Here is a 26,021-nt window from a genome sequence, read left to right on the forward strand (position 1 = left end):
AATATTTAATTTTTGATTAACAAAATGTCAATAATATAAGCTTAAACATAATTCTTTTACATCATTAAAATCCATTAAATCACACTTAAGTCTGCTAATAATTGTATGAGCTCACTCTTTCTTGGATAAAAAATTAAGTTAAATTAAGAAACATTTATAGTTAAGAATAGAATCATACTATTAAATTTATAATAAGTATAAAGTTTATCATTTAATTAGCTTTATCTCAGACGTATACTTACTTATTGAAATGATACATTTAAAATCGAAGTAAAATTTTTATAAAAGCATCTAAAACGTCAAGAAGAAAATAACAAGTAAAATGAATGAAAATATATATCGATTATAAGGTAATTACGAGCTATATGCCTCTTTACTTATTAGTAAGAACGGATATCTGTTTTGAATAATTAATTAGTCATCCACAATTTGTATCTTATATCCTTCTTTACCTCAGCTGTATGATATCAGGCTGGTACCTTGCCCTGTAAACACTGTATATATTTATCTGTATCTATATTTCCACCTGATATTATACATGCTGTTTTCCCATTTCCAACAAAACCTTTCAATGCTGCAGCTACAGTAGCAGCACCTGCCCCCTCTGCCCTTATGTGGTTTCCCTCACTCAAAAGCTTAACTGCATCAGCCACTTCTTGTAAACTAACAACAATCGAGTCTGTCACTAGACTTTTAACCATTGGCCACATTTCAGGAAGAATGGTTTTACCTCCCATCCCATCTACAAAACTGGCCTGATAAGGAAAATCGACTGGTTGCCCAGCTTGAAGTGATGCCTTTAATGGACATGCTGTCTCCACTTCACATGCATAGACTTTGATGTTTGGGTTGTGTGCCTTAGCAGCTATAGCTATGCCACAAATCAGACCTCCTCCTCCATAGGGAACTATTATGTTATTGATATCAGATATACAATCCACAATCTCCAAACCTATTGTGCCATTACCTTCAATATATTACATATTCATTACAGTTTATCTACAGCTTGCTTATTAATAAGTCTCAAATTAAAATACATACATGTATATATAAACTTTCTAAATCCTGTCGTACAAAGAATTGAAAAAAATAACATAACCAAAAACAGTTAGAACTAATTGTTGAAGATATTCATTGTAGTAACTATCATGATTATATACTGTCTATTAAATGTTAAACCATGATTTACAAGGCACACCAACAACTTTTTACCTTTTTCTCACATTGTTGGTTGATTGGTTGGTTGGTTGATAAAATGTTTGCATAACATCATATAGATTGGTTGGTTTGGATGGTTGATATGTAGGTGAATTGATTGGTTGAAATTTTGCATAATGTCATATTTGACGAATTTTGCATTCATTAATCGATTGGTTGGCTTGGTTCGTTAGTTTGATTGAATGATTTATTGATTAATAACACGCGATAATAATAGAGACGCATATGTCATACTGATTGATGCATTCATTGATTGTTACTGTGACGTCCATTGGCATAGATTTAACGCACATTATTAACTCACTGAGAGAAAAATGCCCCCTCCAACCAAGGATGCAGGCCGGGAATAAGTTCCCCGATTAAAACAAATCACGGTGTTCGGTAAAAAAATATCCGTGAATTGATTAATTTCAATTGGAACATGCAAGCCTTATTATAATTAGGATGAACTACCTCTCCTAAAAAATCTCCTCAATCTTCCTTTTAAAATTTCTTTTTTTTCTTGGGATCCTCGGAATATATGTTTTATTCATTTGTTGTTTGTGAAATTTGTTTTTATTGAAATTAAACTCGGACGTGAATCTTAACTTTTGTTTTTGTTGTTTAACGTGTCTATTTGAATCTGAAAATTACGTCGTATTTTCATTTTTTTTTGCACCAGATGCGCATTTCGACAATAAATGTCTCTTCAGTGATGCTCAAGGCCAAAATATTAGAAAATCCAAAGCTTTCTAAAACAATTAAGAGCTTTCTATAAACAAAATCGTGTAGCCAAAGTCGGGCCAGTTATCAAATTATCTTAATTAATTAAATGTAAAAAAATTAAATTGATGTGCATAAGATCCTCTTCTATCAGGTCATCTTGCATGACCAGAGTTTGAATAGATATGTATAAAATTTATATGAAAGGATGAAATGTGTCAAAGGACCCTATTTGGCCTATAATTTGAAGTATCAGGTGATTTTTGGGTAAACAAAATTAATAATAACATTTACATTACCAACTTTGTTGCACCAGATGATAAGTATGAGCAAAGTTTATTCTAAAAGAACTAAAAAAAATATTTATATTTACAGAGGTTTCCTTTTCGAAATATAGCATAAATATCATCTACAAAATTTTTATTTCTATGAAAGTTCATGGTCTTGAAGATTAGTTTCTGTCCAAGTTTCATAACAATCCATGAAGATTTACAAATCATGTAAAAAAAATCAATCCTAGACTGTCTGTAAATGTTAACTGTAAAAAAATAGTCCATCTATCAGAAAAATACTGAAAATGATAAAAAATATATTTTCAAAAGTTTGCTTCAGACATTATCTCTTAATCATGTTAATCATAACAAAAGCCTCTGCCAAAGTTTCATAAAATTCTATGAAGGTTTGACAAAGTAATTGATGTTTAACAAACTTTAACCCCAGACTGTATCTACTTGTTAAATGTAAAAAAAAGTAAGTCCATTTATCACTTAAATACGAAATAATGAAAAAAAATATTTTCTAAATTTTGCTCTGAACACTGTCTTTTGGTCATAAACAAGCTTTTGTCAAAATTTCATAAAATTCCATGAAGGTTTTACAAAGTAATTGATGACTAAAAAACTTTAAATTCAGACTGAATCTGAATGTTAACTGTAAAAGAAACTAAGTTCATTTATCAGTAAAATACGGAAAAATGAAAACAAATATTTTCCAAATTATGCCCTGGATACTGTATAATGGTCATTATCAAGCTTATGTCCAAATATCTTAAAATTCCATGAAAGTTTGACAAAGTTATTGATGTCTAAAAAAAATTTAACCACAGACTGAACCGAAATGTTGACGCCGCCGATGCCGACGACAGAATCTAGGATCACTATGTCTCGATTTCGCGACATAAATGTCGAAGGCTCGACAAAAAGCAAAATATCATCAGTTGTGGCGCTAGTAATTAATGCTCAATTGAAAACTAAGTTTAACAAAGTTTATGTATATGTACCATGATTCTATCCGATAAGTTTGAAGAAATAACAAAATGAAATATTACTTTCAACTTCACTTTAAAAAAAATTTCTATATGCTTGAATTTATGTTGAAAGTCTTGAGAAAAGGTATACATAAAATTAACATAATCAATGATCCACGTAAATGAGGTAAATGTCTGATGAATCTGTCAGACGGACAGGTACGCTTTACAATCATTCCATACACCAAATTGCTAATAGTATCTGAGAAACAACAATGTTAGAAGAAATCCGTCAGATATTTGCACCTTGCTATTTTTCAAACACCACATATAGTTAACTCTTGCTTATAGTATTTTGAAAAACCGGGACTTTACCATGATAACATAACGCTGAATTTGAATCATGAAAATCAGGGCAAGGTCAGACGAACCTGCAAGACAGGCATGTACACCAGACAATCATTTCATACACCAAATATTGTTGACAAATGCTTCTAGTACCTGATGAACTGACCTTACCATGAAAACTTAACATTAACCAACGAACCCTAGAAATGAGGTCTAGGTCAGATAAACCCCGACAGACAAAATTATAATCCTGACAATCAATCCATACACCAAACATAGTTGACCTATTGGTTATAGTATCAAGGCAATGGATTAAAACACAGAATCTTAACATTGACCAATGAACAATAAAAATGAGGTCACGTTCAGATGATCCTAGCTAGACAGACATGCATATCTTACAATTATTCCATAATTGTAATATAGTTGAACTACTCCTTATATTGTGTGATATAAGGACTTGGCCATGAAAACTGAAAATTGGTCACTGATCCATGACATAAGGTAGAGGACGGACATTTATAGAAGCTTTGAATCATCCAGGTCTTCTACCCCTTGAAATATAAAGCCTTTTTAAATTGCTTACGCCAGAGCCGCAACAGCATTGTAATCCCTATGTCTCGCATTCTATGACTTTCGTCCTGTACGATTAGAGAGAACATTATACTATATTGCAGTAAATACCTGCTACAACATCTGGTTCACAGAAAGGATGAACAAAAGTCCCCTTCATTCCTTCATAACTATGTGTCTGAATTGCCTCCCACCACTTATCAAATTGTACTTTGGTTATAATTCCTCCCAGTTTCTCCATTTCTGATACTTTGGTCAAAGGAGCGTGGCTTGGTACCAAAACATTACAAATTATACCCATGCTCTTTGCACTCCAAGTCAAACCTTGAGCAAAGTTACCAGCACTGGCAGTGCATATTCCGAGTTCTAATGTTTCTATTGGTATCTTTCTAATAGCATTTAATGCACCTCGCAGTTTAAATGAACCAATAGGATGCAAGTTTTCCAATTTTAAAAAGATCTGGAAATGAAATGAAAATAATGGAAATGAAATCATGCCGCAAAATCCCTTCCTAGATTTCACATAACCAAAAGCAAAATGACGGTGCTTTTATTTCTTTTTTTCTTTTCAAAGTAACTTTGTATGGCAAGCCGTTTTTATATTTATTCAATTTCAAGATATCTTATAAAGTAAATAAGATATCTTATAAAGTATATAAGATATCTTCTAATGTTTATAAGATATCTTATTTAATTTGAATCTAATAAGATATCTTATTTATTTTATAAGATATCTTATTAACTTTTAAAGATATCTTGTATAGTTTATAAGATATCTTATATCTTTTTAAAGATATCTTTTAAACAAATACTTTATGAGATATCTTGTATAGTTTATAAGATATCTTTAAAAGTATATAAGATATCTTATTTACTTTATAAGATATCTTATTAACTATATAAGATATCTTATTAGTTATACAAGATATCTTATATGATTGATATATCAGATATCTTATTTAGTTAATAAGATATCTTATTTAGTTTATCAGATATCTTATTAACTATATAAGATATCTTATTTAAAATAACATTATTAAGTAAATTCAACAATGAAAGCTCCCTCTTGAACTACGAGGCAGTAAATAGATCATGTGATCGCACTTTCAAAATGGCAGTTGAGAAGAGTCGGTTATTAATAAATATTCGAGATGTTAATATCCAGAAAGCATATGGGTGTATTAGAAATGACAAACTGCGACCTGAATTTGTTCTTGGCCTTGAGATTAATCGCACTACAGACACGTTAGCTGTTTCAAAAAGTGTATATTAACTTTTGCAATCAGAATAAAAACGGTTTTTTTGGCGTCCTAAAGTATGGTTCTTGAGTTCTCTTGTATAGTTTATGTTTGATGTGTTTGGGCTTTTGATTTTGCCATTTGATTAGGGACTTTCCGTTTTGAATTTTCCTTGGAGTTTTTGTGATTTGGTTTTTTTTCAAGCTATTTGAAATATGACATATTATCTAAAAAAAACAGTTACTGTATATAAAATCTTTGACTTTGATGCAAGTGATAATCAAGGAAAGATCGTGATGAAAAACACCATCAAAATATGATAACCGTAAGCTTACAAAACGTTTTTTTGTCATATTTGGAAAGAATAAAAGAGAGGTATGGTTAAAAGTATATAAAGTATGTTCATAAAAAATGTAGATCAAATATGACCATGCCAGCACAAGTGACTGCTTTAAAGAATTTGAAACATCCCCTAGTTTTTGTATCATGTCAGTTTGTGAACTAAGTCCCATTCCTGTTACTATTTCTTGCTGCCGAATTCTGAAGGGAAGAACATTTTGAATTTATCAAAGAAATCCCCCCCACCAAAAAAACAAAAAAAACAACTGGAATTTCATGAAATATTTTAATTCTTGATAATAATTTCGTAAATTCTTATTTCTAGATAAACAGAAAACAGATTGAAATGAGATTGGCAATACATTTTAAGTGGGATTTATATAGATATATTTCATTTTAAATAAAATATCTTTTACAGTAATTAAGATATCTTATATATTAAATAAGATATCTCGTTCATTAAATAAGATATCTTATTTAATTATCAAGATATCTCAATTCATTTATAAGATATCTTATTTAATTATAAAGATATCTGATTAAACTTAATAAGATATCTTGAAAGTGAATAAATATAAAAACGGCTTGCCATAACTTTGAGGCTAAAACACAGAGCTAATGCTCACATCTTTGCTATTTGTCGATTACGCTTCACCTGTGCACTGAAGAATACAGATGCTGGATATTAAGGTACATAAATTACAGATCATTACCAGGCTATGAAACCGGATAGTTACTGTCATTATTCCCGTGATAATCTCAATGTCATAAACAGAAATAACACAGACATATAAATATTTTATACACCTATTTTGATACTCTGTCATTAATATATGAGCGCCACTGGTGAGTCTAATGTAGACGAAACGCGCGTCTGGTGTACACAATTAAAAGCCTGGTATCTTTGCTGAGTTTTTATTTGACATCGTAAGCTTTTGACCTTGAGTGAACCTGATATTTATGAATATTATTCTGGGAAAACATGTGAATTTCAACAACATTCGTTATTTTCATTGTAGAAAATAAAATACTATTAAAAACTTATGATTGTCGCCGTCGCGTAAACTATAACTATTCTGGCAAGGTAAAATAGCCTTTCACAAGAGGCTCCTAAGAGAGGAATTTGCAGTACAAAACATACATTTTTGTGTTCCCTTAATTGGACTAAAGGTATTGGTTGTAATTTTCCTTTCATGTACTCCCTGGCCTCTTGTATGTCAGACAACTGGACTGGTCCAACAATAGATGTCATAATGAAACACCTGAAATAAAAAGAAAAATATTCATATCAACAGTAATTTTGGCAAACTTTAGTTAAATCTTCATGTCTCTAAATTGTCGTGAATTAAAAAAATATCATAATAGCCATGTACCAGGTGCCACTGCAGTTAGTTGGGGGTAACTAGAGATCTGCTGGTAATCCAAATTATGTTTAAAGTTTATAATATGTCGTGTGAAATATATGCACATAATCAATTCATCAATAATACCACGTTGTCTTCTAAAAGGCATTACTAAATTAAATTTGCTGTTTTATCATAATTTTTCTAGATTCAACATAATTCAAATGATAAATTTCAAAGGCCCAATTTCATGATGATTGGTATTGGTATAGTTAGTAAAGAAAAAAGTACATGACAATATAAGCGGATGTTGTCCTTGAAATCACTGATGATATCTCGATGAAACTTGCATGTTCCTAGACCTATATATATATCTGTTTAATATCACCCGAAATCACCGCCTCGGTGGTCTCGTGGTAGCGTGTTCGCCTCGAGTGCGGGAGGTCGCGGGTTCGAACCCCGGCCGGGTCAAACCAAAGACTTTAAAATTGGTATTTTCTGTTTCTTCGCCAAACACGCGGCATTAAGGAGTAAGAGCAAAGACTGGTCGGCTCGGAGTCCGAATAATATGTCCGGGTAAGGTGACATGTCTTCCTGCAGACTGTTACCTTGTGAGCTAGCACGTAAGAAATCCGGCTCAGCGTGTCGGTCTTGTACAAAGCAGGGTAAAATAATCATATTACATTAACATGTTATCGTCCTGTATATGCATATTAATTTGCCGCTAGACGTTAAGCAGCCATCCATCATCATCATCAACCTTAATCAACCAACTTTTAAATATGTATGTAACCTAACAAATCTAGTTTATTTAAGTTCATCTGTATATCTGTCATATTGACCGCAACATGACAAGATTAAAACTTTCAAATAACAAAACTATTTCAATTTACTGCAGTCCATCTTGGTGTAAAGCCTCATCAAAGATACCATGCTTACAACTTGGTACGCCATTATATATCATATATGGTATCATTAAAAAACGAATTCAGCACGAAATTTCAAATAATTCAATATAATTCTATAAAGTTTAACAGTTTATTTACAAAAAATGAACATATCAATGATATTCCATGTTCACATAAAAGTGCTGACTATTGGGATGGTGATTAATCGCGAGGATAAAACGTCTATACCAGCATGGCATCGACTCTTAGACGGTTGTTTTCTGGATTTTTCGCCTGAGTTAACTCCCAAGGTCTTCACATATATATCTCTGCATGGTTTCATCTTTCAAAAGTAGACAAACTGTCGACAGAAAAGTATTGCCATTTCAAGTATATCTCTTCGATGTTTATCACGTTTCTTGGGGTTTCTATGAAAAAAACACACAAGAGCAACTTTCAAAAATATCGATCTAAGAGTACTCGCGGGTAATTTTTCTAGAATTAAGAAATATATTTGTTTCTAAATATTAGTAGAAAATTGTTTTATAATAGAAAAGAAAAGATATGGGGTATCGATCCATGTCACATAAACAATATATGCACAGCAAAAACATAAAAAGCAAAGGAACAGGGCTGGTATTACAGTGAGGCCTTCAACACGGAGCAAACACTCTCACCTCACTGCAAGTTTAAGACGGCTCCTATCACCGGTTTGAGCGAATTTCTTTGCAAACTGACAAGCATGCCACAACTGTGAATTGAAGAACAAAGCCATGGGGCAATATCAAGCAAAGAAATCTGGCAAAGAAATCAACCATTTACTGTCATTACTTAGTAATTTAATAATGCTTATATTCTGCCCATATTTGATGCGTGTTTCTCAATATGAGGAAATTTTAATGAAGATGGAATTCAAATAATTGTAAAGTTACAAAAAAGACCTGCAAGAATTATACTTGATGCACATCTACAGTTAATTTTTCTAAAAAGATGAATATAGGATTTCTTATCATTATGATTCTTGTTCATAAAATTCTCAATTATAAAGCACCTAATTACCTTAAAGAACTATGTTGTCTAATTATAAACCTACAATGCGAAAATTTTAGATCTTCTGCAAACAATAATCTAGATTTAGTGATGCCGAGTACAAATTCGATGAAAACAAAATTATTCACATATAGCTTCTCAATACTTTGGAATAAACTACCAAATGAAATATAACTATGTGAAAATCTTGGTATTTCTATAGGAAAATATGTAGATCTTTGAACTGTTAATGATATGTAACAACGCTCTTATGTCTTTTTAAAGTTAGTGTATTGTGTATAATTTTGTTTTTCTTTTCTACGACAATCATTTAGTGTAAAGGTTGAGTTATGTGTTCAAAAATTACAATCTTTGTAATGCTTAATTGTTCTGTATGTTTTTTGTGCGAAGGCCTTAAGGTAGATCAGTGAATTCTCCTTAGATCAAGTCATTATTATTATTAGCAAACCTTTGTTGTTCTAGAAGTGGCACTGTAAGTTAAAAAAAAAAATGATTCAGGTTGACAACCTTATAAACTATACATGAACATGACACCTTGCACGTTTAGCATCTACAAATGTAGGTTATCTGTCTGGTAAACATCGGAAAGTATAATGTTATTTATGTATAGTTTTTTTTCTATCAACCACATGCATGTTTGAAAACAAAAACAGTTAAAACCTGTTGTAGATATGTTTGCTTCATTTAATGTTTCAGTGCATGTGTAAGACATAATAGTGTCATGTGAAAAAGTGTCCACCTGGATAATTGGATAGAACTGTCTAGCAAACATAAAAAACTGCTGAAATAAAAATACTCATCATCTTAATAATTTTACGTAAAATTATATAATTTTTCATTAAAAAAAATATGTAATCCAATGAGAACCAACCGTGCTCCTTTTCCCGACGACGGAGGCAAACGTCATACATGGGCTTCCAAAAAAAGAGTAAAAACAACCAAGCAATTTCTTTTACGTTCCTGTTCCATTGTTTTCACGATGTTTCCACAATGAATGGTTTAACGTTTCATGACTCTTAATCGCATCAATTCAACTGTAATTTGAAGAAGATTCCACCGATACAGTCAAGTCTCATTCGTACCTTGAAATCGATGGAAAGGATCGGTTAAGAACTTATTTTGTTGAATAAAAAAGGTAACTTCTATTTCCTCTGACTTGTGAACTTCCATTAAAGGAAAGTAACCTTCATTTAATTAGGTGTAGAGTTACCGTGCCACCCTCGTTTCATTATGCATTCAATATCAGATGATCTATAGATATAAGAAGATGTGGTATAAGTGCCAATGAGACAACTCTCCATCCAAGTCAAAATTTATAAAAGTAAACCATTATAGGTCAAAGTACGGTCTTCAACACGGAGCCTAATTGGCTCACACCGAACAGCAAGCTATAAAGGGCCCCCAAAATTACTAGTGTAAAACCATTCAAAAGGGAAAACCAACGGTCTAATCTATATAAAAAACGAGAAACGAGAAACACTTATGAACCACATCAACAAACAACAACTACTGAACATCAGATTCCTGACTTAGGACAGGTGCAAACAATTGCAGCGGGTTTAAACGTTTTAATGGTACTGTTTATATATATATATAGTCAAATGCGTTTTGTTAAAATATACTTTTCACTTTTTTGGTCTTTTGGAAAATGTTATTTGTGCTGTATTTAGATCCCTCTACCAAGAAATTTGTGTGTGCATGCAAAACAAATTTCTTGGTAGAGGGGTCTAAATACAGCACAAACAACATTTTCCAAAAGACCAAATGAGTGAAAAAAGTATATTTTAACAAAACGCATTTGACTAGCAGGTCGAACAACTGATGTTCTTAAACCCTGCTGACTGCCATTGGCGATTGCCAAATAAACGGATCACAAGATGTAACAAAATAGATCTTATTATTAATTTATTACCAAACAAAAAACAATAAACTTGCGGAAAAGATGGTATATCGCAAACATGAGGTGCAAAAATTTGTACACCATATCCGGATTTCGACAATTAATGTCTCGTCAGTGATGTAAGGAATCGAAAAGGTATTTGGAAGGCCATATAATTTACCTCAATTTAGGATAGACTCTTCAACTTTGAAAGAGTCAAAATAGGATGAACAGATCATATAAACCCGAAGGCAAATATAATACAAGCCCAAAAAACGAAAAATATAAACAAGTCTAAATTGAATACAACGTTCAAACCTATGATTGCGTTGGATAAAAACCGCAATTTTTATACGTGTCCATGCAAAACAAATTTCTTGGTAGAGGGGTCTAAATACAGCACAAAAAAGCCTTCCAAATACCGTTTCGATTCCTAACATCACTGAAGAGACATTAATCCGTTGGCAAGATCTATAAAAATTGACGTTTCAGTTCGAAAAAAGTAAAACAACAAAAATACCGAACTCCAAGGAAACTTCAAAACGGAAAGTCCCTTATCAAATGGCAAAATCAAAAGCTCAAACACATCAAACGAATGGAAAACAACTGTCATATTCCTGACTTGGTACAGGCATTTCCTTACGTAGAAAATGGAGGATTACACCTGGTTTTATAGCTAGCTAAACCTCTCACTTGTATGACAGTCGCAGATAATTTCATTATTATATTGACAACAATGTGCGAACAAAACAAACAAGACATTATAGGAAAAAAATATCAAAAATAGGGGTACAGCAGTCAACATTGTGTTATAATCTTAATCACTATTAAAACAATCAAAAATTTTCTGCTCTTTGGTCGGTTTGTTGTCTCTTTGACACATTCCCATTTCCATTCTCAATTTTATATATGTCAACAAATCAACAAAGAAAACAAAATGGCATATAGACAAAGCACATATTAAGCAAAAATTAAAAACAAGAATTACCATAGACCAATAACACAATGGCGGGATGTATATATACCGTGCCACGCCATAATGATATTACCAAAAATGGACTAAACAGTAAAGGTTAATTGAAATCAAGGTTTTGTGGACTTGAACATCACCTGTAAAATTGATGTGGATGAATATCGTACTGATTGGCTTGCATGCTCAAAGGGAACTAACTAATTACATTTCTGAATAAACTAATCACTAATGGATCGTACCTAGCTTCAAAGAGCTGTGTTCCTTGTGGAAATAAGCAAAGATAAACATAAAGATATAAAAACCGTGCTTGGATCGGAATATGAACAGCAATTTCCCGTGTATAGTATATTTTCCCAAAACGCGAAAGCTTTGAATAAATATGTTCTTTTCCAAACAAAAACAATAATATAGTAGTTAATAATAGAGATTTCAGATAAGTCTGTGATTTACTATGTGCCAGAGGTATATAACACAATTATTACTATTTATGTACAGGATAACCTGTGCACCTGGAAAAGTTTTACGACATGACTGGTCCTAGATATATAAAGGCAGAGACATCTCTGATACAAGTTATATTCAAGGTGTATTTTATAAAATTTATAACAAAAAATTACAAAGTACGTGGGACTAATACATATATATTTTTTATCAATATAAATTCAGTGGCGTAGCTGCAGTGTAGCATTGTTAGCATGTGCTTACAAATATTTTTTTAATTTTCATGAAGAATTTCACGATAATCGGTCAGCTTCTGGGGGTTACCGCTACCGGCCCAAGACACCCGGCATAAAATCTATAATCCAGTGGATATGCCACAGTAATTGGCATTCTTAGAGGTTAAAAAAAATTGTAAACCGATTTTTTAACAGAGAAATGCCCCCCAAAACCAGCCATTTAGAGGTAAACTTTGCGGGGCAATGGAATTAAAAAAAAATATTTAGTTTCAGTTTCGGTCCCTTTATCTTTTAGTCCCAGAAAGTACAAATTTCAAAAGTAAATAGGGTAGATTAATATTATATTAGAAAATATGAAAGACAGTAGATGGGTATAAGTCAATGAGGCCTCAACCCAAGGACACAAAAAATACATCAAAAATCAAGCATCGTCGGTGCTGTGATTCAGCAAATTTTCAGCTAGTCAGATATGTTTTCTGATCCAAATTTTAATATCTTTTTTCATTATACCAACTCCTGAAAAACATCTTCAAAACAGCCATCAGAACTTGGGATATTTGATTTTGGCCAAAGATGGAGAATTTCTCAATATTGATGCACACTTTAGAAGGTGCACTGATTTTTCACATTTGTTTTCTAAACACTTTTGAATTTAATAATTTCGATATGGATGAAAAGAAGATTTTCCAGAAAGAGGCAACAACAGCAACAAAATATTAAGTATTAATTAAAAAATTGGTGTTCATTCTCCATTAAAAAAATGAATAAAAAAAATAAATTTCCTGTATTCCAATATACCTGCATAAATACCTTATACAGTTAAATAGTAACATAAATATTATTGCAGAAAATGCTCATGTTAGAGTTTACAGTTGTGCATTTTTGTTTATTGTTTTAAGCAATAACTGAAAATTTAAACTATAGTAACTTAAATTCATCTAGATTATTGATTAATTTCCCTTGCTTGCAGTTTTTTCTACATATTTTATATTTTATTTTTTGTCTGTTCTTTGAAAAATCATCTTTTTAATCCTCAATAATTCATCATTGACACATATTTACAGAATAATTTTATGTAGTATGGATCAAAAGTTATTATAGGTATACTATTGAGGTCAAGAATACTGTGTATTGAGCTGTATAATAAAGTGTGTTTAGTTATGTCATACAGAAATATTATCTGTGGTCAATTGAGATTGGCAGTATATTGGTACATTTAATACTCACACCTTTAAATGTAATTGATATGTGTACTGTCTTTCTCTCGTGTGCAGATCAATAAAATTCTTCATACATCTGAACTTCTCTAAATCCTCTTTCGTTTTTAATTTTTCAATTAAAAGGCTTTCATCCAGGTGGTCAAGAACACTTAGCAAATAACCAATGTCTGCTATGGCATCATCATTTGCGCTTTCATGCGTGGTAACATTTCTGTCCTTCCACTTCAGTCTACTAAATCTGTCGTCAAGTTTTGTTATAACATCTTTTGTTGACTGTAACAATGCAACTTTGAATTTGGTTCTTTCTCACCTATGTTTCTTACTTTGGTCATTGAGCCGTTCCTCTTCATCTTCCTTTCATAGTCCTCTATCATGTTTGGTCTTTCCAGGGCTACATTTTGCAAAGCAAAATTCAATAAATCCATAATTCGCTCTGCTTGATTTGCATAACTAGCCATTGGGGCTGTTCGTGCAGTGACCGGGATGTCCAAGTCCAAAGAAATAAATATTAATATACAGAATAACTGCACAGACCAAAATGTTGACCTGTCATCTAGACCGCCATCTGTGTACATAAAGAGTTATGGCACATCAAGATTCAGGTCCCCTGTCAGACTACGAAGAGTTTCAACTGATTCAACAGCATGACGTATAGCTGTAGAAGGCTGAATTTTTTTTTATCTTTTAATGTCACAAATACTTGCCGATCGTAGAAACTGTCCATTCTATCATCAGGAATATCAACAGACAAAAGTCATGATGGAACAATCCCACATACATGAAAATCATGGTCAAGTGCAACTTATGATCCATCCCCAAGTGTCATAGATCTATTGTGAGGTCTCACTCCAGTTGATAATGACTGAGCAGGTTCTCCAACTGGAACTATGGCATTATCATCTAAGGAAATATTTGCATGTGCTTTCCATCTTACTACCATTTCCTTAAATAAACGGTATTGGTGTGCCGCAAAGCGTTTATCTTCATGTTGGCCATGTAGAAATCTTTGTTGTACTGCAAACTTGACTTTAAACCGTCCTGTATAGTTTGCAGCATTGTTGTGACTAGGTGGCCAAAAATTGTACTTTATTGTAGACAAACTTGGAATATGGGCTTCGTTTGGCAAGCGTGATGCTATCTGGTTACGTAAATCGTACAAGGATATTGCACCAGGCATGTACTCATAGTCAGCTCCTCGGCTTTTGTGCACAGCTGTCTTTTCATTCAAAAATGATTCCAACTCTTTCTAAAAAGGCTCCAAATCTTCACATTTAGGATAACCATTATTTCTTCTGAGGTCATGTAGAAGGTCAGGATCATCAGCATCCAATATCCTTTCAATAACTCTGGTGTCAATTTTTTCTTGTAAAGATGATTCTGGTGCTGTTTCATTATTCGTCAGAAATCTGAAAATCTCCCTAAAACGGCAGGTTTAAGTCCTGTTCTAGAGTACCTGTCAATAAAAGTTTTCCTTACCTGTCTTGATGAATATATTGAAATCTCATTTCTGAGTTTTTCAGCTGCAGACATGTGTTTCGTGTAATTTCTGCGATTCTCATCTTGGGGTATCCTCCAAAGAAAATTCATATTACCCATATAGTTTCCATGCTAATAGCTAAATTGAAACAAGAAAGGACAACTTCATGTCAGTTAGCCACTTCTATCATATCTGTCTTCTAGCTCCAAATCAAACATACTAACTGGTTCTTTCAGTTTTTTTTCAAGTTTCTTATACGGATCTTTGGGCTGATAATCAGGACTACTGTCTATAGTACGGATGGCACTTTTATCTGTAATGGATCTGATTGTAGTCTATGATTTATGATGTGATGATGTTCTTTGCTTCTGATCCTCTTAAAATTTGTAGTACTTCATCATAGATTCTATCATTTCTGTCCAGCTCTTTCTTAACTCAGACATCTGACTGTTTAGAAACCATAGATACATAAGAACATCTGACATTATATCAAAGTGTTCTTTTAGACAAACGGATGTTATCACAGGTGTCTTCTTCTTCTGTACTGTCCAATCATACTATCCTTTTAGGTCACTGAATATTTTTGGGATGTGTATTCCTCTGCCTAACAGTTTTTCGTGGAAGGGATCAATATACCGCAGGGTATCAGTGAGTGTAGATACAACTCTTTTCCCAACTGTTTCTACTAGTAGAGGTGTGAATCCATAATTCTTCTCAAACATCAATTTTAGAACATCATTGTAAAATCTGTCCTTTGAATTGACTGGTTTCCTGTAATAAAAAGATGTCGACTTTTGGGGTTTTTGGAAAAATATATAATGACTTGATGCTCCTCCGAGTCTTGAAGTTGTCACTGAAATAATTTCAATATACATGAGGACAATCGGAATGAGGGGGGATCTAAATATGAAATAAACAGATGATGTCTATGCTTTAAGCTTAAATCATTTAAATACAGTTGAACAATGGCAATATAAAAATTACAAAATGTGGTGATTTCCAATGTAATGATACTATCCGTCAAAGACCAAAGGACTATATGTCACAGTACATTCTTCGACAATGAGCAAAAATCCGCAATACATTGTTTATAATAAAGCTATAAAAGACCCAGTATTACAATATGTAAAACAATTCAAAAGAGGACAGCAACTCTTTGACCGACAGAAACATTTAACAAAAACATAATTATGCCTGTGAGAACCAAAGACAACCACTGGACTACAATTTCATGGCTTGGAACGGGCACTTGTTTTCAATTTTTCTAGACTGGATGATTGAGAGCTTGATATAATAATAAATTGAAACACTTGCTTTATATTATTGAAGACAGTATGTTGCCCACTAATTTAATTTTGTTGGGTATTTTTTGTTGTTGGGTTGCTATTGATGTATACCCCATTTTCCGTCAAACATTTAAAGCCAATGTTTCCCTGAAATAAAATATACATTTTATTTTATTCATGTTCTAAAACATTGAAAGTATTTATTTGGAGCTGTATAAAGGAACACATTTTTCAAAATTGTATTTACAAAATTATTATTTTACCTTTCTTCAAAAAATTTGTCATATCTTCTACATGTGTAAGCGTTCTTTCATTCCACCGTGTGTTAATCCCGGCCAACTATTATTTACTATAGAGACTATCGTATGTCAATAGTGTGAAAACCGTTGTATATCTTTATGGTAGACTGGTAAATTAATGGGTTAAAATGAGAATAATTTTCAGGGTACCAGTTTAATAAAACACTTCGGATGAAGTTTTTGGGTCCATTTCTTACATAAATCACCTATGCAAGCTTTAGTTACATCAAATCCCCCCCCCCCCCCCCGAAAAAACCAAGCCCCATTTTTAATGTATTTCTCCTTCAAGAAAACTCTCTTCAGAATCTTATGGCGAGTGTTGGATATTTTACACTAGAACAGCGATTGGCTAAATTTAGATTGTATATATTTAGAACAAAACAAAGCGATTGGTATCTGTAGCTGTATCGTTAGGTCGAAGTTACCAATTCTGACTTTAACTCGACGGGAGAGAGAGCACCTATTGACGGTGTTGGAGAGCTGTTTTGAAGCTCTCCACTGACTTGACGCACACTGTATCTTCTTCCAGTTGGTTCCAATGGATCACAGTATTAACGAAGAATGAGTTCTTAAATTGCTCGGTTTTGCAATTTGTTGTATCAAATGCCTTTGAATTGTTCTTGACCGAGTTGTTTACTATGTTAGTGCTTTCAAAGTTTACAAAGCGTTTCGGTTTGATCATCCTTTTGGTTTTGCTTTTTACCAAAAATTCTTCGGGTGTGATAGCTGGGACCAAACCCTCAACCTCTTTGTACAGAAATACCAGTCTTTGGCTTGTTCTTCTGGACTGCAGGTTTTCTAGTTCCAGCACGGTAAGCATTTTGGTGACCGATCCTTCTTCTCTAGATTTGTACTCCCCTGTGATGAAACGCGCTGCTCTACGCTGGATCCTTTCTAGTTGGTTGATGTTGTTTGTTGTACTAGTATATGGGTCCCATACTATTGCCTCATATTCCATTGCGGATCTTACCAATGAGATGTAGGATGTTTTCTTGCAGACTTTTGGGATGAATCGTAGGTTGCGTCTTAGATAGCCAAGTGTTGAATTTGCTTTCTTGGCTACATTTGAAATGTGGGAGGTCCATTTTAGGTCTTCTGATATATGTAGCCCCAGGTATGGATTGTGTTGGACTCGTTGGAGTATGTGTCCATGAAGGGTGTAGAATTTTTGGCTTTTGTTCTTAATGCTCAGGATGTAACATTTCTCTGCGTTAAAGCGCATACCCCAGTCTTTGGCCCATTTTTCTAGGCTAACCAGATCTTGTTGTAGCAGAGTGTGGTAACGTGTTTTTATGTTTCAGTATAGCAGACAATCATCAGACAAAATCTAACGGTTGATTTTACTGCATCTGGCAGGTCGTTGATATGACAGAGGAAGAGAAGGGGTCCAAGTACGGTTCCTTATGGAACTCCTGAGTCCACTGTAGTTTCTTCAGATTCCTCTCCATTAATGACAACCTTCATCTTTCTCTGAGTGAGAAACATTTCCAGCCATTTATTCAGAGGTCCTATCACACCATATTCATCTAGTTTGTGTAATAGTTTGTTGTGTGGCACGGTGTCAAATGCTTTCGAAAAGTCCAGAATAGCAACATCAACTTGGTTACCAGCATCGTGTGATTTCATGAAGTCGTGCAGTGTGATTAATAGCTGAGTTTCACACGAATACCCGGATCTGATTCCATGGTTAAGTGATTTTAGTACCCTGTGATTGTCTAGGTGGTTTAGCATGTGCTTACAGATGGTGTGTTCTAATATTTTACACGGCACAGATGTTAGCGTTTAATCGGTTTCTGGGTAGTGATCCAGTATTTATTGACTTTTGGTATATTATTGCATGTCCTGGTGCTAGTTGTTTGGAGCACTCCTTGATGATTCTGTTTGGTATGCGTCTGGTCATGATGCTTTTGATGGATTTAGTTGTCTAAGCAGTTTTTCGACACCTTCATGTTTTTTTTTCGAGGGATGGGATTGAGTTCTTTGTTTATTTTGATGTTTCAGGCAGTGTTTTGTCGTCTTAGGTGAATACTGATTTAAATTGTTGTATCACAAGTTCTGCCTTCCCTTTACTGTCATTCACTAAATGGCCATTGCTTTTCAACGGTGATACTCCTATGTTGTCTTGTTTTCTCGATTGTATGTACTTCCAAAAAGGTTTTGGGTTGTTGTTTTCCAGTCATTCCATTATGGTGTTGTTGATGTTCTCCCATTCAGCCTTTTGGACTTGTCGTTTGCATTCTTTTTGGAATTGTTTGTAGTTTGACCAGTTCTTTGTTCTTTTTGCTTGTTGGTATAGCCTGGTTTTCTTTTTGAACATTTTCCTAATTTTGTGGTTTATCCATGGTAGATTTTTTTTAGAGCGAATGAGTTTTGATGGTATGTTCTTGTCCAAATTTGAGTATAGTTCGTTTTTGAATGTGTCCCATAATTCTTGTACTGTAGCATCATTTTGATACATATCAGTGATTTTGGTTGATAATATATTCAATTCTTTATGGAGATCTTCCCATTTTGCTTTTGGGTATATGTAGCTTTTTCGTGGCCGTTTACTCTGGTAGTGTGGTTTTGTATCACAGTCTGTTATGATCATGTCGTGGTCAGATATTCCTGTAGCGTTTGTTGATGTTTTAATAAGTGATGGGTTGGTGGTTAACACTATGTCCAGGAGGTTTTCACCTCTAGTTGGTGTTTCATGTATCTGAGTAATTGAGTGTGATATTAGGACTTCCATTAATGCTTTTTTGTATTTCCTTGTCTTGTGCGTTATGGTTTATTGACATGGTGTTCCAATCAATATCTGACAGTTGAAGTCTCCAGTAAGTATGAAATTTGTGTTTTTATTGGAGATCTGGTCTAGTGATTTATCAAGTTCTTTGATATCTTCCATATTTCTGTGTGGCATGTAGAATGAGTCTATCGTCAATTCTTTTTGGTCTTTGAGTTGTACTTTTACCCACTCAATCTCGCATTTTGTTACTAGTTCAGGTTTTTCTTCTGCTATGATGTCATTGTGTACAAAAATTCCTCCGTCTAGTGTACCCCGGTCGTTTCTGTAAGCTGCATAGTTTTCATGGAATACTTCACTGTATTTTATTGCACCTTGTGTAGGGTTTTTTCCTGGTTTTACTCCTTTAAGCCAAGATTCTGTGCCGCAGATAAAGTCTGGTTTGATATAATTTACTGCTGCTGCTAATTGAGAAGTCTTGTCTTTGATGCTTCTACAATTTATTGTTAGTATTCTTAAGTTCTGTTTTGTTGGTATGTTGAATACATTACTGCTGGTGGTTCTGTTTTTGTTCTTATTGCTTTTTGGTGAAGAGGTGGTTATGGAGTTATTTCCCTTTAGGCTGCTGGCTTTTAGTGGACTGAAAGCGTTCGATGTAATGGATTCAAATGTGCTGTTGTGGGTTTAAGGTTCATAATAATTAGAGGTGTTTTAAAAGCTCATAGCTATGGAAAGTGAAGGTTGAGACATTGAAGGTCTCACATTTACAGCATAGCCATGTTAGTTGGATCTCTGAAGCAGATCATAATCTGTGGAACATAGTTCTATGCATGATTTGTGGTGCCAGATGTTGCAGTCATCGCAGCATATTCCTTCGCAGTTCCATTTAACCGGATGTTCGCATAATCCACATGGGTGTATTCTTTGTTGTTTTGTTCTTGGTCCGGGATTTAGTTCTATATCCCCTGCAAGTAGGAGGGTCAATATTAACATCACTTGAGTGATCTTTATTTGGTTTAGTTGGTAATGTTATCGGTCTTCGCCCCGCTGATGTCCATTTGTTGTTTAATAGGCTTGTTATTAAGTGGCGATGGTCCCATGATTTTTCACTGGTGGTGGATTAACCTATGTGATATATGAGTGTCACTAGTATAACAGAATGAAAAATTTTCATCTTTATTCCTGGATTAAGTCTGTTTATGTGGTTCCAAGCTGCTTTGTTTGTTGGTTTTTAAGTGTTGATGTTATCAGTTTAGCTCGGAAGATTATTATTTCTTTATGACCTCGTGTTATAGTAAATAAATGTTTCAGAAAAACAAAATGGCGGATGGAGTTCGCTCACAGTTCAGGTACAATTTATGTTGTAATGATTGCAATATACACTCTTAAATCGATAGAACTGTTCAACAGTTCAGTTTATGAGTGTGTTGGACTAGATTTTGTGTGTATGCAATATATATTCCTGCTAAATATCTGTTTTTTCTTCTCTCTTCGTCGCGATCTGAAAAAAATACTTCTACTACTTTGCGCATGCGCTTTCTCTCCTGGTGTATAAAATAACAGTTTGATGGTACAATTTACAAAAGCCGATTTTTTAAAATTTATATTTCATGGTAAAACCCATTTTGAAGGTTCGGCGGGAATAAAAAATCGAAAAAATCGGGTCGGCGGATCCGTTAACCAACAAATTAAAAAAAACCTGGCCTTAGCTTTTGGGGAGTATGGTGACCCCAGTCATGTATTATTCATCGTGTGTTTGTGGCTACTAGGTATACGACAAACTAGTGAGTTTACAGAACAGAGCCATTAGAACATTTCTTGGTATCGGATAAGGCGCACCGAATCCAGCAATTTGTGGTGACATGGGTTGGACATCATCTCCCTATATTCGTAGGCGGTGTAATATTATTACACTGTGGCATCGAATCATGAGTATAAACTTCAGTAGATTGTCCTTCTGAATTCTTGTATGGTACTCCGTGTTCTCAACGACACATAAAACACTTGGTATAATGATCTAAAACAGTTGATGGAAAATTGTGGACTAAATAACCTGTTTAGTCAGCGGTAATACAACTAATGGACTAAGCGGAAAGTTCATAACTATTTTGTCTGAAATCATGATGATGGATAATTTCTACGAAAATTGGAAAAAAAGATGTCAACAATATGCCAAAGTTAGGGTCCCTAAAGTTACGGACATTTAACTTTGAAAGTTTACATTCAAATTTCGAAGCCCAATCGTATGTCAAGTTAGCCTTGGCAGGACAACAACGTTCTGCAATCGCTAGAATGAGAAGTGGAACCTATCCACTGGAGATTCGGAAGAAGGACGATACCGTGGAATCCAGGCTGACAGACGATATCATAAAGCATGCAAATCTTTTTCGACGGTTGAAGACGAAAAACATTTTCTTATACAGAGTCCTAAGTACTTATCGAAATGGGACATTTCTTTTGCTGACTTTCACCTGCGCGCATCTATCAACGAATTACTCGTCTTACTACTTACAACAAACAGTAAATATACTGACGGACTTTAAAAACGCAACACTAGATTATTCTTTTTAATTCTCATTTTCGAATATGCAATGTTTGTAAAATGAATGTATGAACATAAATTTTATTCATTACTTCATTGTCTCATTGTCTACAAAAAGTTTGCAGTTCGAAAGTTGAATTGATTACGTCATGGTTAATTTTCTAATCATGTGGTATGCACTAAAACCCTGGTTTTCCCCTTATCAATGGCTGTATCACCGTCGAAGGCAATGACTGCCTGTAACCAACGCCTAAATGATTGACAGAATGGTCAACCAGTTCTGTTGGGCATGTTTTGAGTTCTGTTTTGAACCCTCTGAATTGGCCTTAGTCCCATCCATTCAGTGTGTTTTTTGGCAATTATGCGGTTTAAACTTTAAGGCTTTAAATGTTTTTTCTGCAGTCGATTCTTTGGCATTTCAGTATATGGGAAACATTTATGCATGGCGTGAATCTGTCTGCCATGGCATTCAACAACTTGATTAGCAGTTGAAGTTGCGACCGTAAACATGTCTCGCAAATGGCGTTGCGTAATCAAATTTAATTGACGTTGCGTTGTCACTACATATTGATCTGGTCACGGGTGGTCATCAACAAATCCCGTCTGTCTGTACTGTTGTTGTAAGAACAGTAAGAGGAGTTTCTGACGTGAAATTGTCTAGCAACAGCACGTCCACGTATTCCTGCCTGCAATATTCGTATGGCCTGATTCAGATTTTTATTGCTCAGTCTCGGCAATATTGAAAAGCGACATTTTTTTACTGATTCGAGTGTGGGTATGGATTGAAAGAATTGTTTCACGAAGAAAAAACCCTTAAATAACAAAATCATTTATGGATTTCAAATTTCGATTTAAGAAATTCGTGCGACTTCAATAATCCGGTATGTTCAATAACCTCAGTATTTTTTTCTAAACAGAAAGAAGTATGATAAGCATGAATAGATATATGACGATCAATCATGATTTGGTAAAAAAAATCACCAAAATGTGTGTTGCGTTTTTGAGGTCCGTCAGTATATGTCTCGAATTATATAATTGATATCACCAAAAGAAGAGAGCAATTAATTTCTATTTGAATTTATAGACCTAAGGAATTACGTTTAATATCTTTTTTACTTTATTTTTCGTATTGCACATGTAATTATTGTGATTGAGTTTAATAGAAGTGCATCATAAGTCTTTGAATAGATATATATATAGATACATAAATCAATAATTTCAAATTGAAATCGTCTTCATATGAATCAGAAATTTGGAGAAACGAAAACCCCCAGATTAAAAAAAGCAAAGACTGGTCGGCTCGGAGTCCGAATAATGTGTCCGGGAGAGATGACATGTCTTCATGCGGACTGTTACCTTGTGAACTAGCACGGTAAAAATCCGACTCAGCGTGTAGGTCTAGTACAAAGCAAGGTTAATATTCATATTACATAAACATGTTCTCGTCCTGAATATGCATATTAATTTGCCGCTGGACGGTAAGCAGCCACCCATCATCATCATCATGTAACCAATTAAGACATTCATTTTGATTTGGATTCAATAAATGCCGAAGTCCTTATGTATTTGTCTGTCTTTTAATGATTTCGTGGACGTTAAACAACCAACAATCAATCAATTTTTATGATTTCGTCATTCTTCAACGATATAAAAAAAAACGGACCCAGCTTGCAAAAAAAAACATCTAGAGCAATTTTTCTAATAAAACCAAAACAAACAAATATCTTAAAAACTAGACGGGACACTTACCTCACAAAAACTATTCACCATACAAAATAAATACAAAAAAAAAACTGATGAACTTTTCAAAATACGATTTTGAAAGCCGAGCTGAAAATAATCTGTGATATAAGTTTTCTTCCAAATTTTGAAAGAAAGATTCTTCTTTCAAATTTTAATTCAAAATTCAAATATTTTTTTGGATAAAGCACGTATGATAAATATGACATTGCGTAATCAAAGTGTACCATATACATGATAAATATGACATTACGTAATCCAAGTGTACCATATACATGACAAATTATGTAAATAAAACATGCATACATAACAAGAGAAAATTAATGACAATGAATGATATGCTATATATATAACTAAAAGTCTGTTTTTGTATAGTATTTTCAAAACTTATGGTAGACCAACTGACACTAAGCGTTATAACTTCAAAAGCTTGTCTCACTTATACTTACATATTTGTTTGTCATTAGCCAAATTATTTGGATTAAGTATTAGTAAATAGATTATTGATTTGATATCATCATCTTTAATCAAATTTTGGAAGATACTAAATTTCTCTCGAAGGTTTTTAGACATTAACGTTGCTGTCAAAGAAAGCACTTTTTTTTCTTTGTAATCGTAAGTTGAACTTTTTTTGAGCATCCATTCTGGGCATGTTGCAAAAATACTTTTTTTGTTTTAAAATTATTTTACTAAGTATCATTCAGTATGCAGCAAAAATATCTAAAACTTGAAATTGAAAGATTAAACTATCAAAACTGTGGTAAAGTGTATTTAAATTTTGAGAAAAAAAATCCTTTTACTGAAATTGATAGGACAATATGTGTTTTTTTTTTTTTTTTTTTTTTTCAATAAACAAGGCGGCTTAGGCTTGTGATCCCCTATTTTTATTTGATATTTCAGAAGTATTAATGAAAAGCAATTCTCTCGTTGAATTTTAGCTAATTCTATCGTTTAATGTTTCCTCAATAAGGAAAAACAAGTTTCCCCTGATTCCCCTTTAACAATGTAATATAAAATAACCCCCATTTCCTTAATTTCAAGGTATTTTAAGGAAAAAATAAGGTCCGTGACCTCCAGTTTTTACATGAATGTACACTGACCCAGAAGCTACGTAAACGTAAATCGTACGATTTTTGTGAAACGCTAGCCAGGAATCGTTGCTGCGAATAAACAGGTGTCTTTAGCAGCTTTAATTTGATTTCTAGACAAATTTCCTGTTTAAATTCCTAAGATATTTCGAGGATCAGTTGGGTAAGATCTTATTGAGGAATAGGTATAATGACATTATCCCCCACAGCAATTTCTCATGATAATTTCCGTTTCGATTTCCTTGTAAGATATTCGGCTTGGGTCCGTTGGCCAGACAGTACACACTTCCTGGCACAAACTATAAGTGCAAACTGAACAATTTTTTGGACAAATTACAATTTGCACAAAGTTAACATGCACATTATAATTTGTAAATTTTTTTGGTACAAATTATAGTTTGTACAAAATGATTTATATAACTTGTACCAGAGACATATGACTTTGTATGTCTCTGCTTGACGTGCACAACATAACACATAAGAACCGAAACAGTTGAAAATATATATTAACAAAAAGGACCTAGAAATAATAACCAAATACATCTAACGTCAACTTTGACTGCGGGAGTTGAAACATTAGTTTCTTAATAATTTCTAAAATTTAAGTAAGCTTTGTATAAATCATGTCAGTACCGAAGTACTGAATTGATGATAGACCTCATGATACCGTCGCGGACTGAATTCGTCCATCACTGGCATCAGCAAACAGAACAACAACCGAAATTAAGGTTTTATGGTCTTGAACATTACCTCTGAGACTACTATAACACATGTGTCAAGGCATAGTACTCTCAGATCACCTGTAAAATTGGTACTGGTAACATGGACGTGGAGGAATATCATCGTCTTGGTTTGCATGATCAAAGGGAACTAACTCTTACCTGTTCTAAATAAAATTTTCTTCAAAGTCGTAGATTGCCTCCCATCAACTACCGAAGATGAACGTGTTGAGTTCTGGCACCTTTGCTAGGTATGATATGTTATATTCTGTGGGAAACTTTTCTCAAAGTATCGAAAATCTAATTACATTTCTGAATAAACTAATCACTAATGGAACGTTCCTAGGTTCAAAGACCTGCGTTCCTTGTGAAAATAAGCAAAGATAACATAAATATATATAAAAACAGTGCTTGGATCGGAATATAACCGACAATTTTCCGTGTATAGTATA

At 33.6% G+C, this 26,021-nt stretch overlaps 1 protein-coding gene across 1 annotated transcript; it reads right to left on the reverse strand.

The window, feature by feature from the left end:
• LOC127709378 (L-threonine ammonia-lyase-like) lies at positions 1-26,021 on the reverse strand. The gene is made up of 4 exons (XM_052214879.1): positions 25,732-26,021; positions 6,806-6,926; positions 4,199-4,547; positions 1-967 (listed from the first exon to the last, which is right to left on the reverse strand). Exons 2-4 carry the CDS (start codon positions 6,914-6,916, stop codon positions 468-470), a joined length of 960 nt encoding a protein of 319 aa, XP_052070839.1. The 5' UTR covers positions 6,917-6,926; positions 25,732-26,021; the 3' UTR covers positions 1-467.

Source organism: Mytilus californianus, unplaced genomic scaffold (assembly GCF_021869535.1).
Source record: "Mytilus californianus isolate M0D057914Y unplaced genomic scaffold, xbMytCali1.0.p SCAF_7, whole genome shotgun sequence".
Taxonomy (NCBI): domain Eukaryota; kingdom Metazoa; phylum Mollusca; class Bivalvia; order Mytilida; family Mytilidae; genus Mytilus; species Mytilus californianus.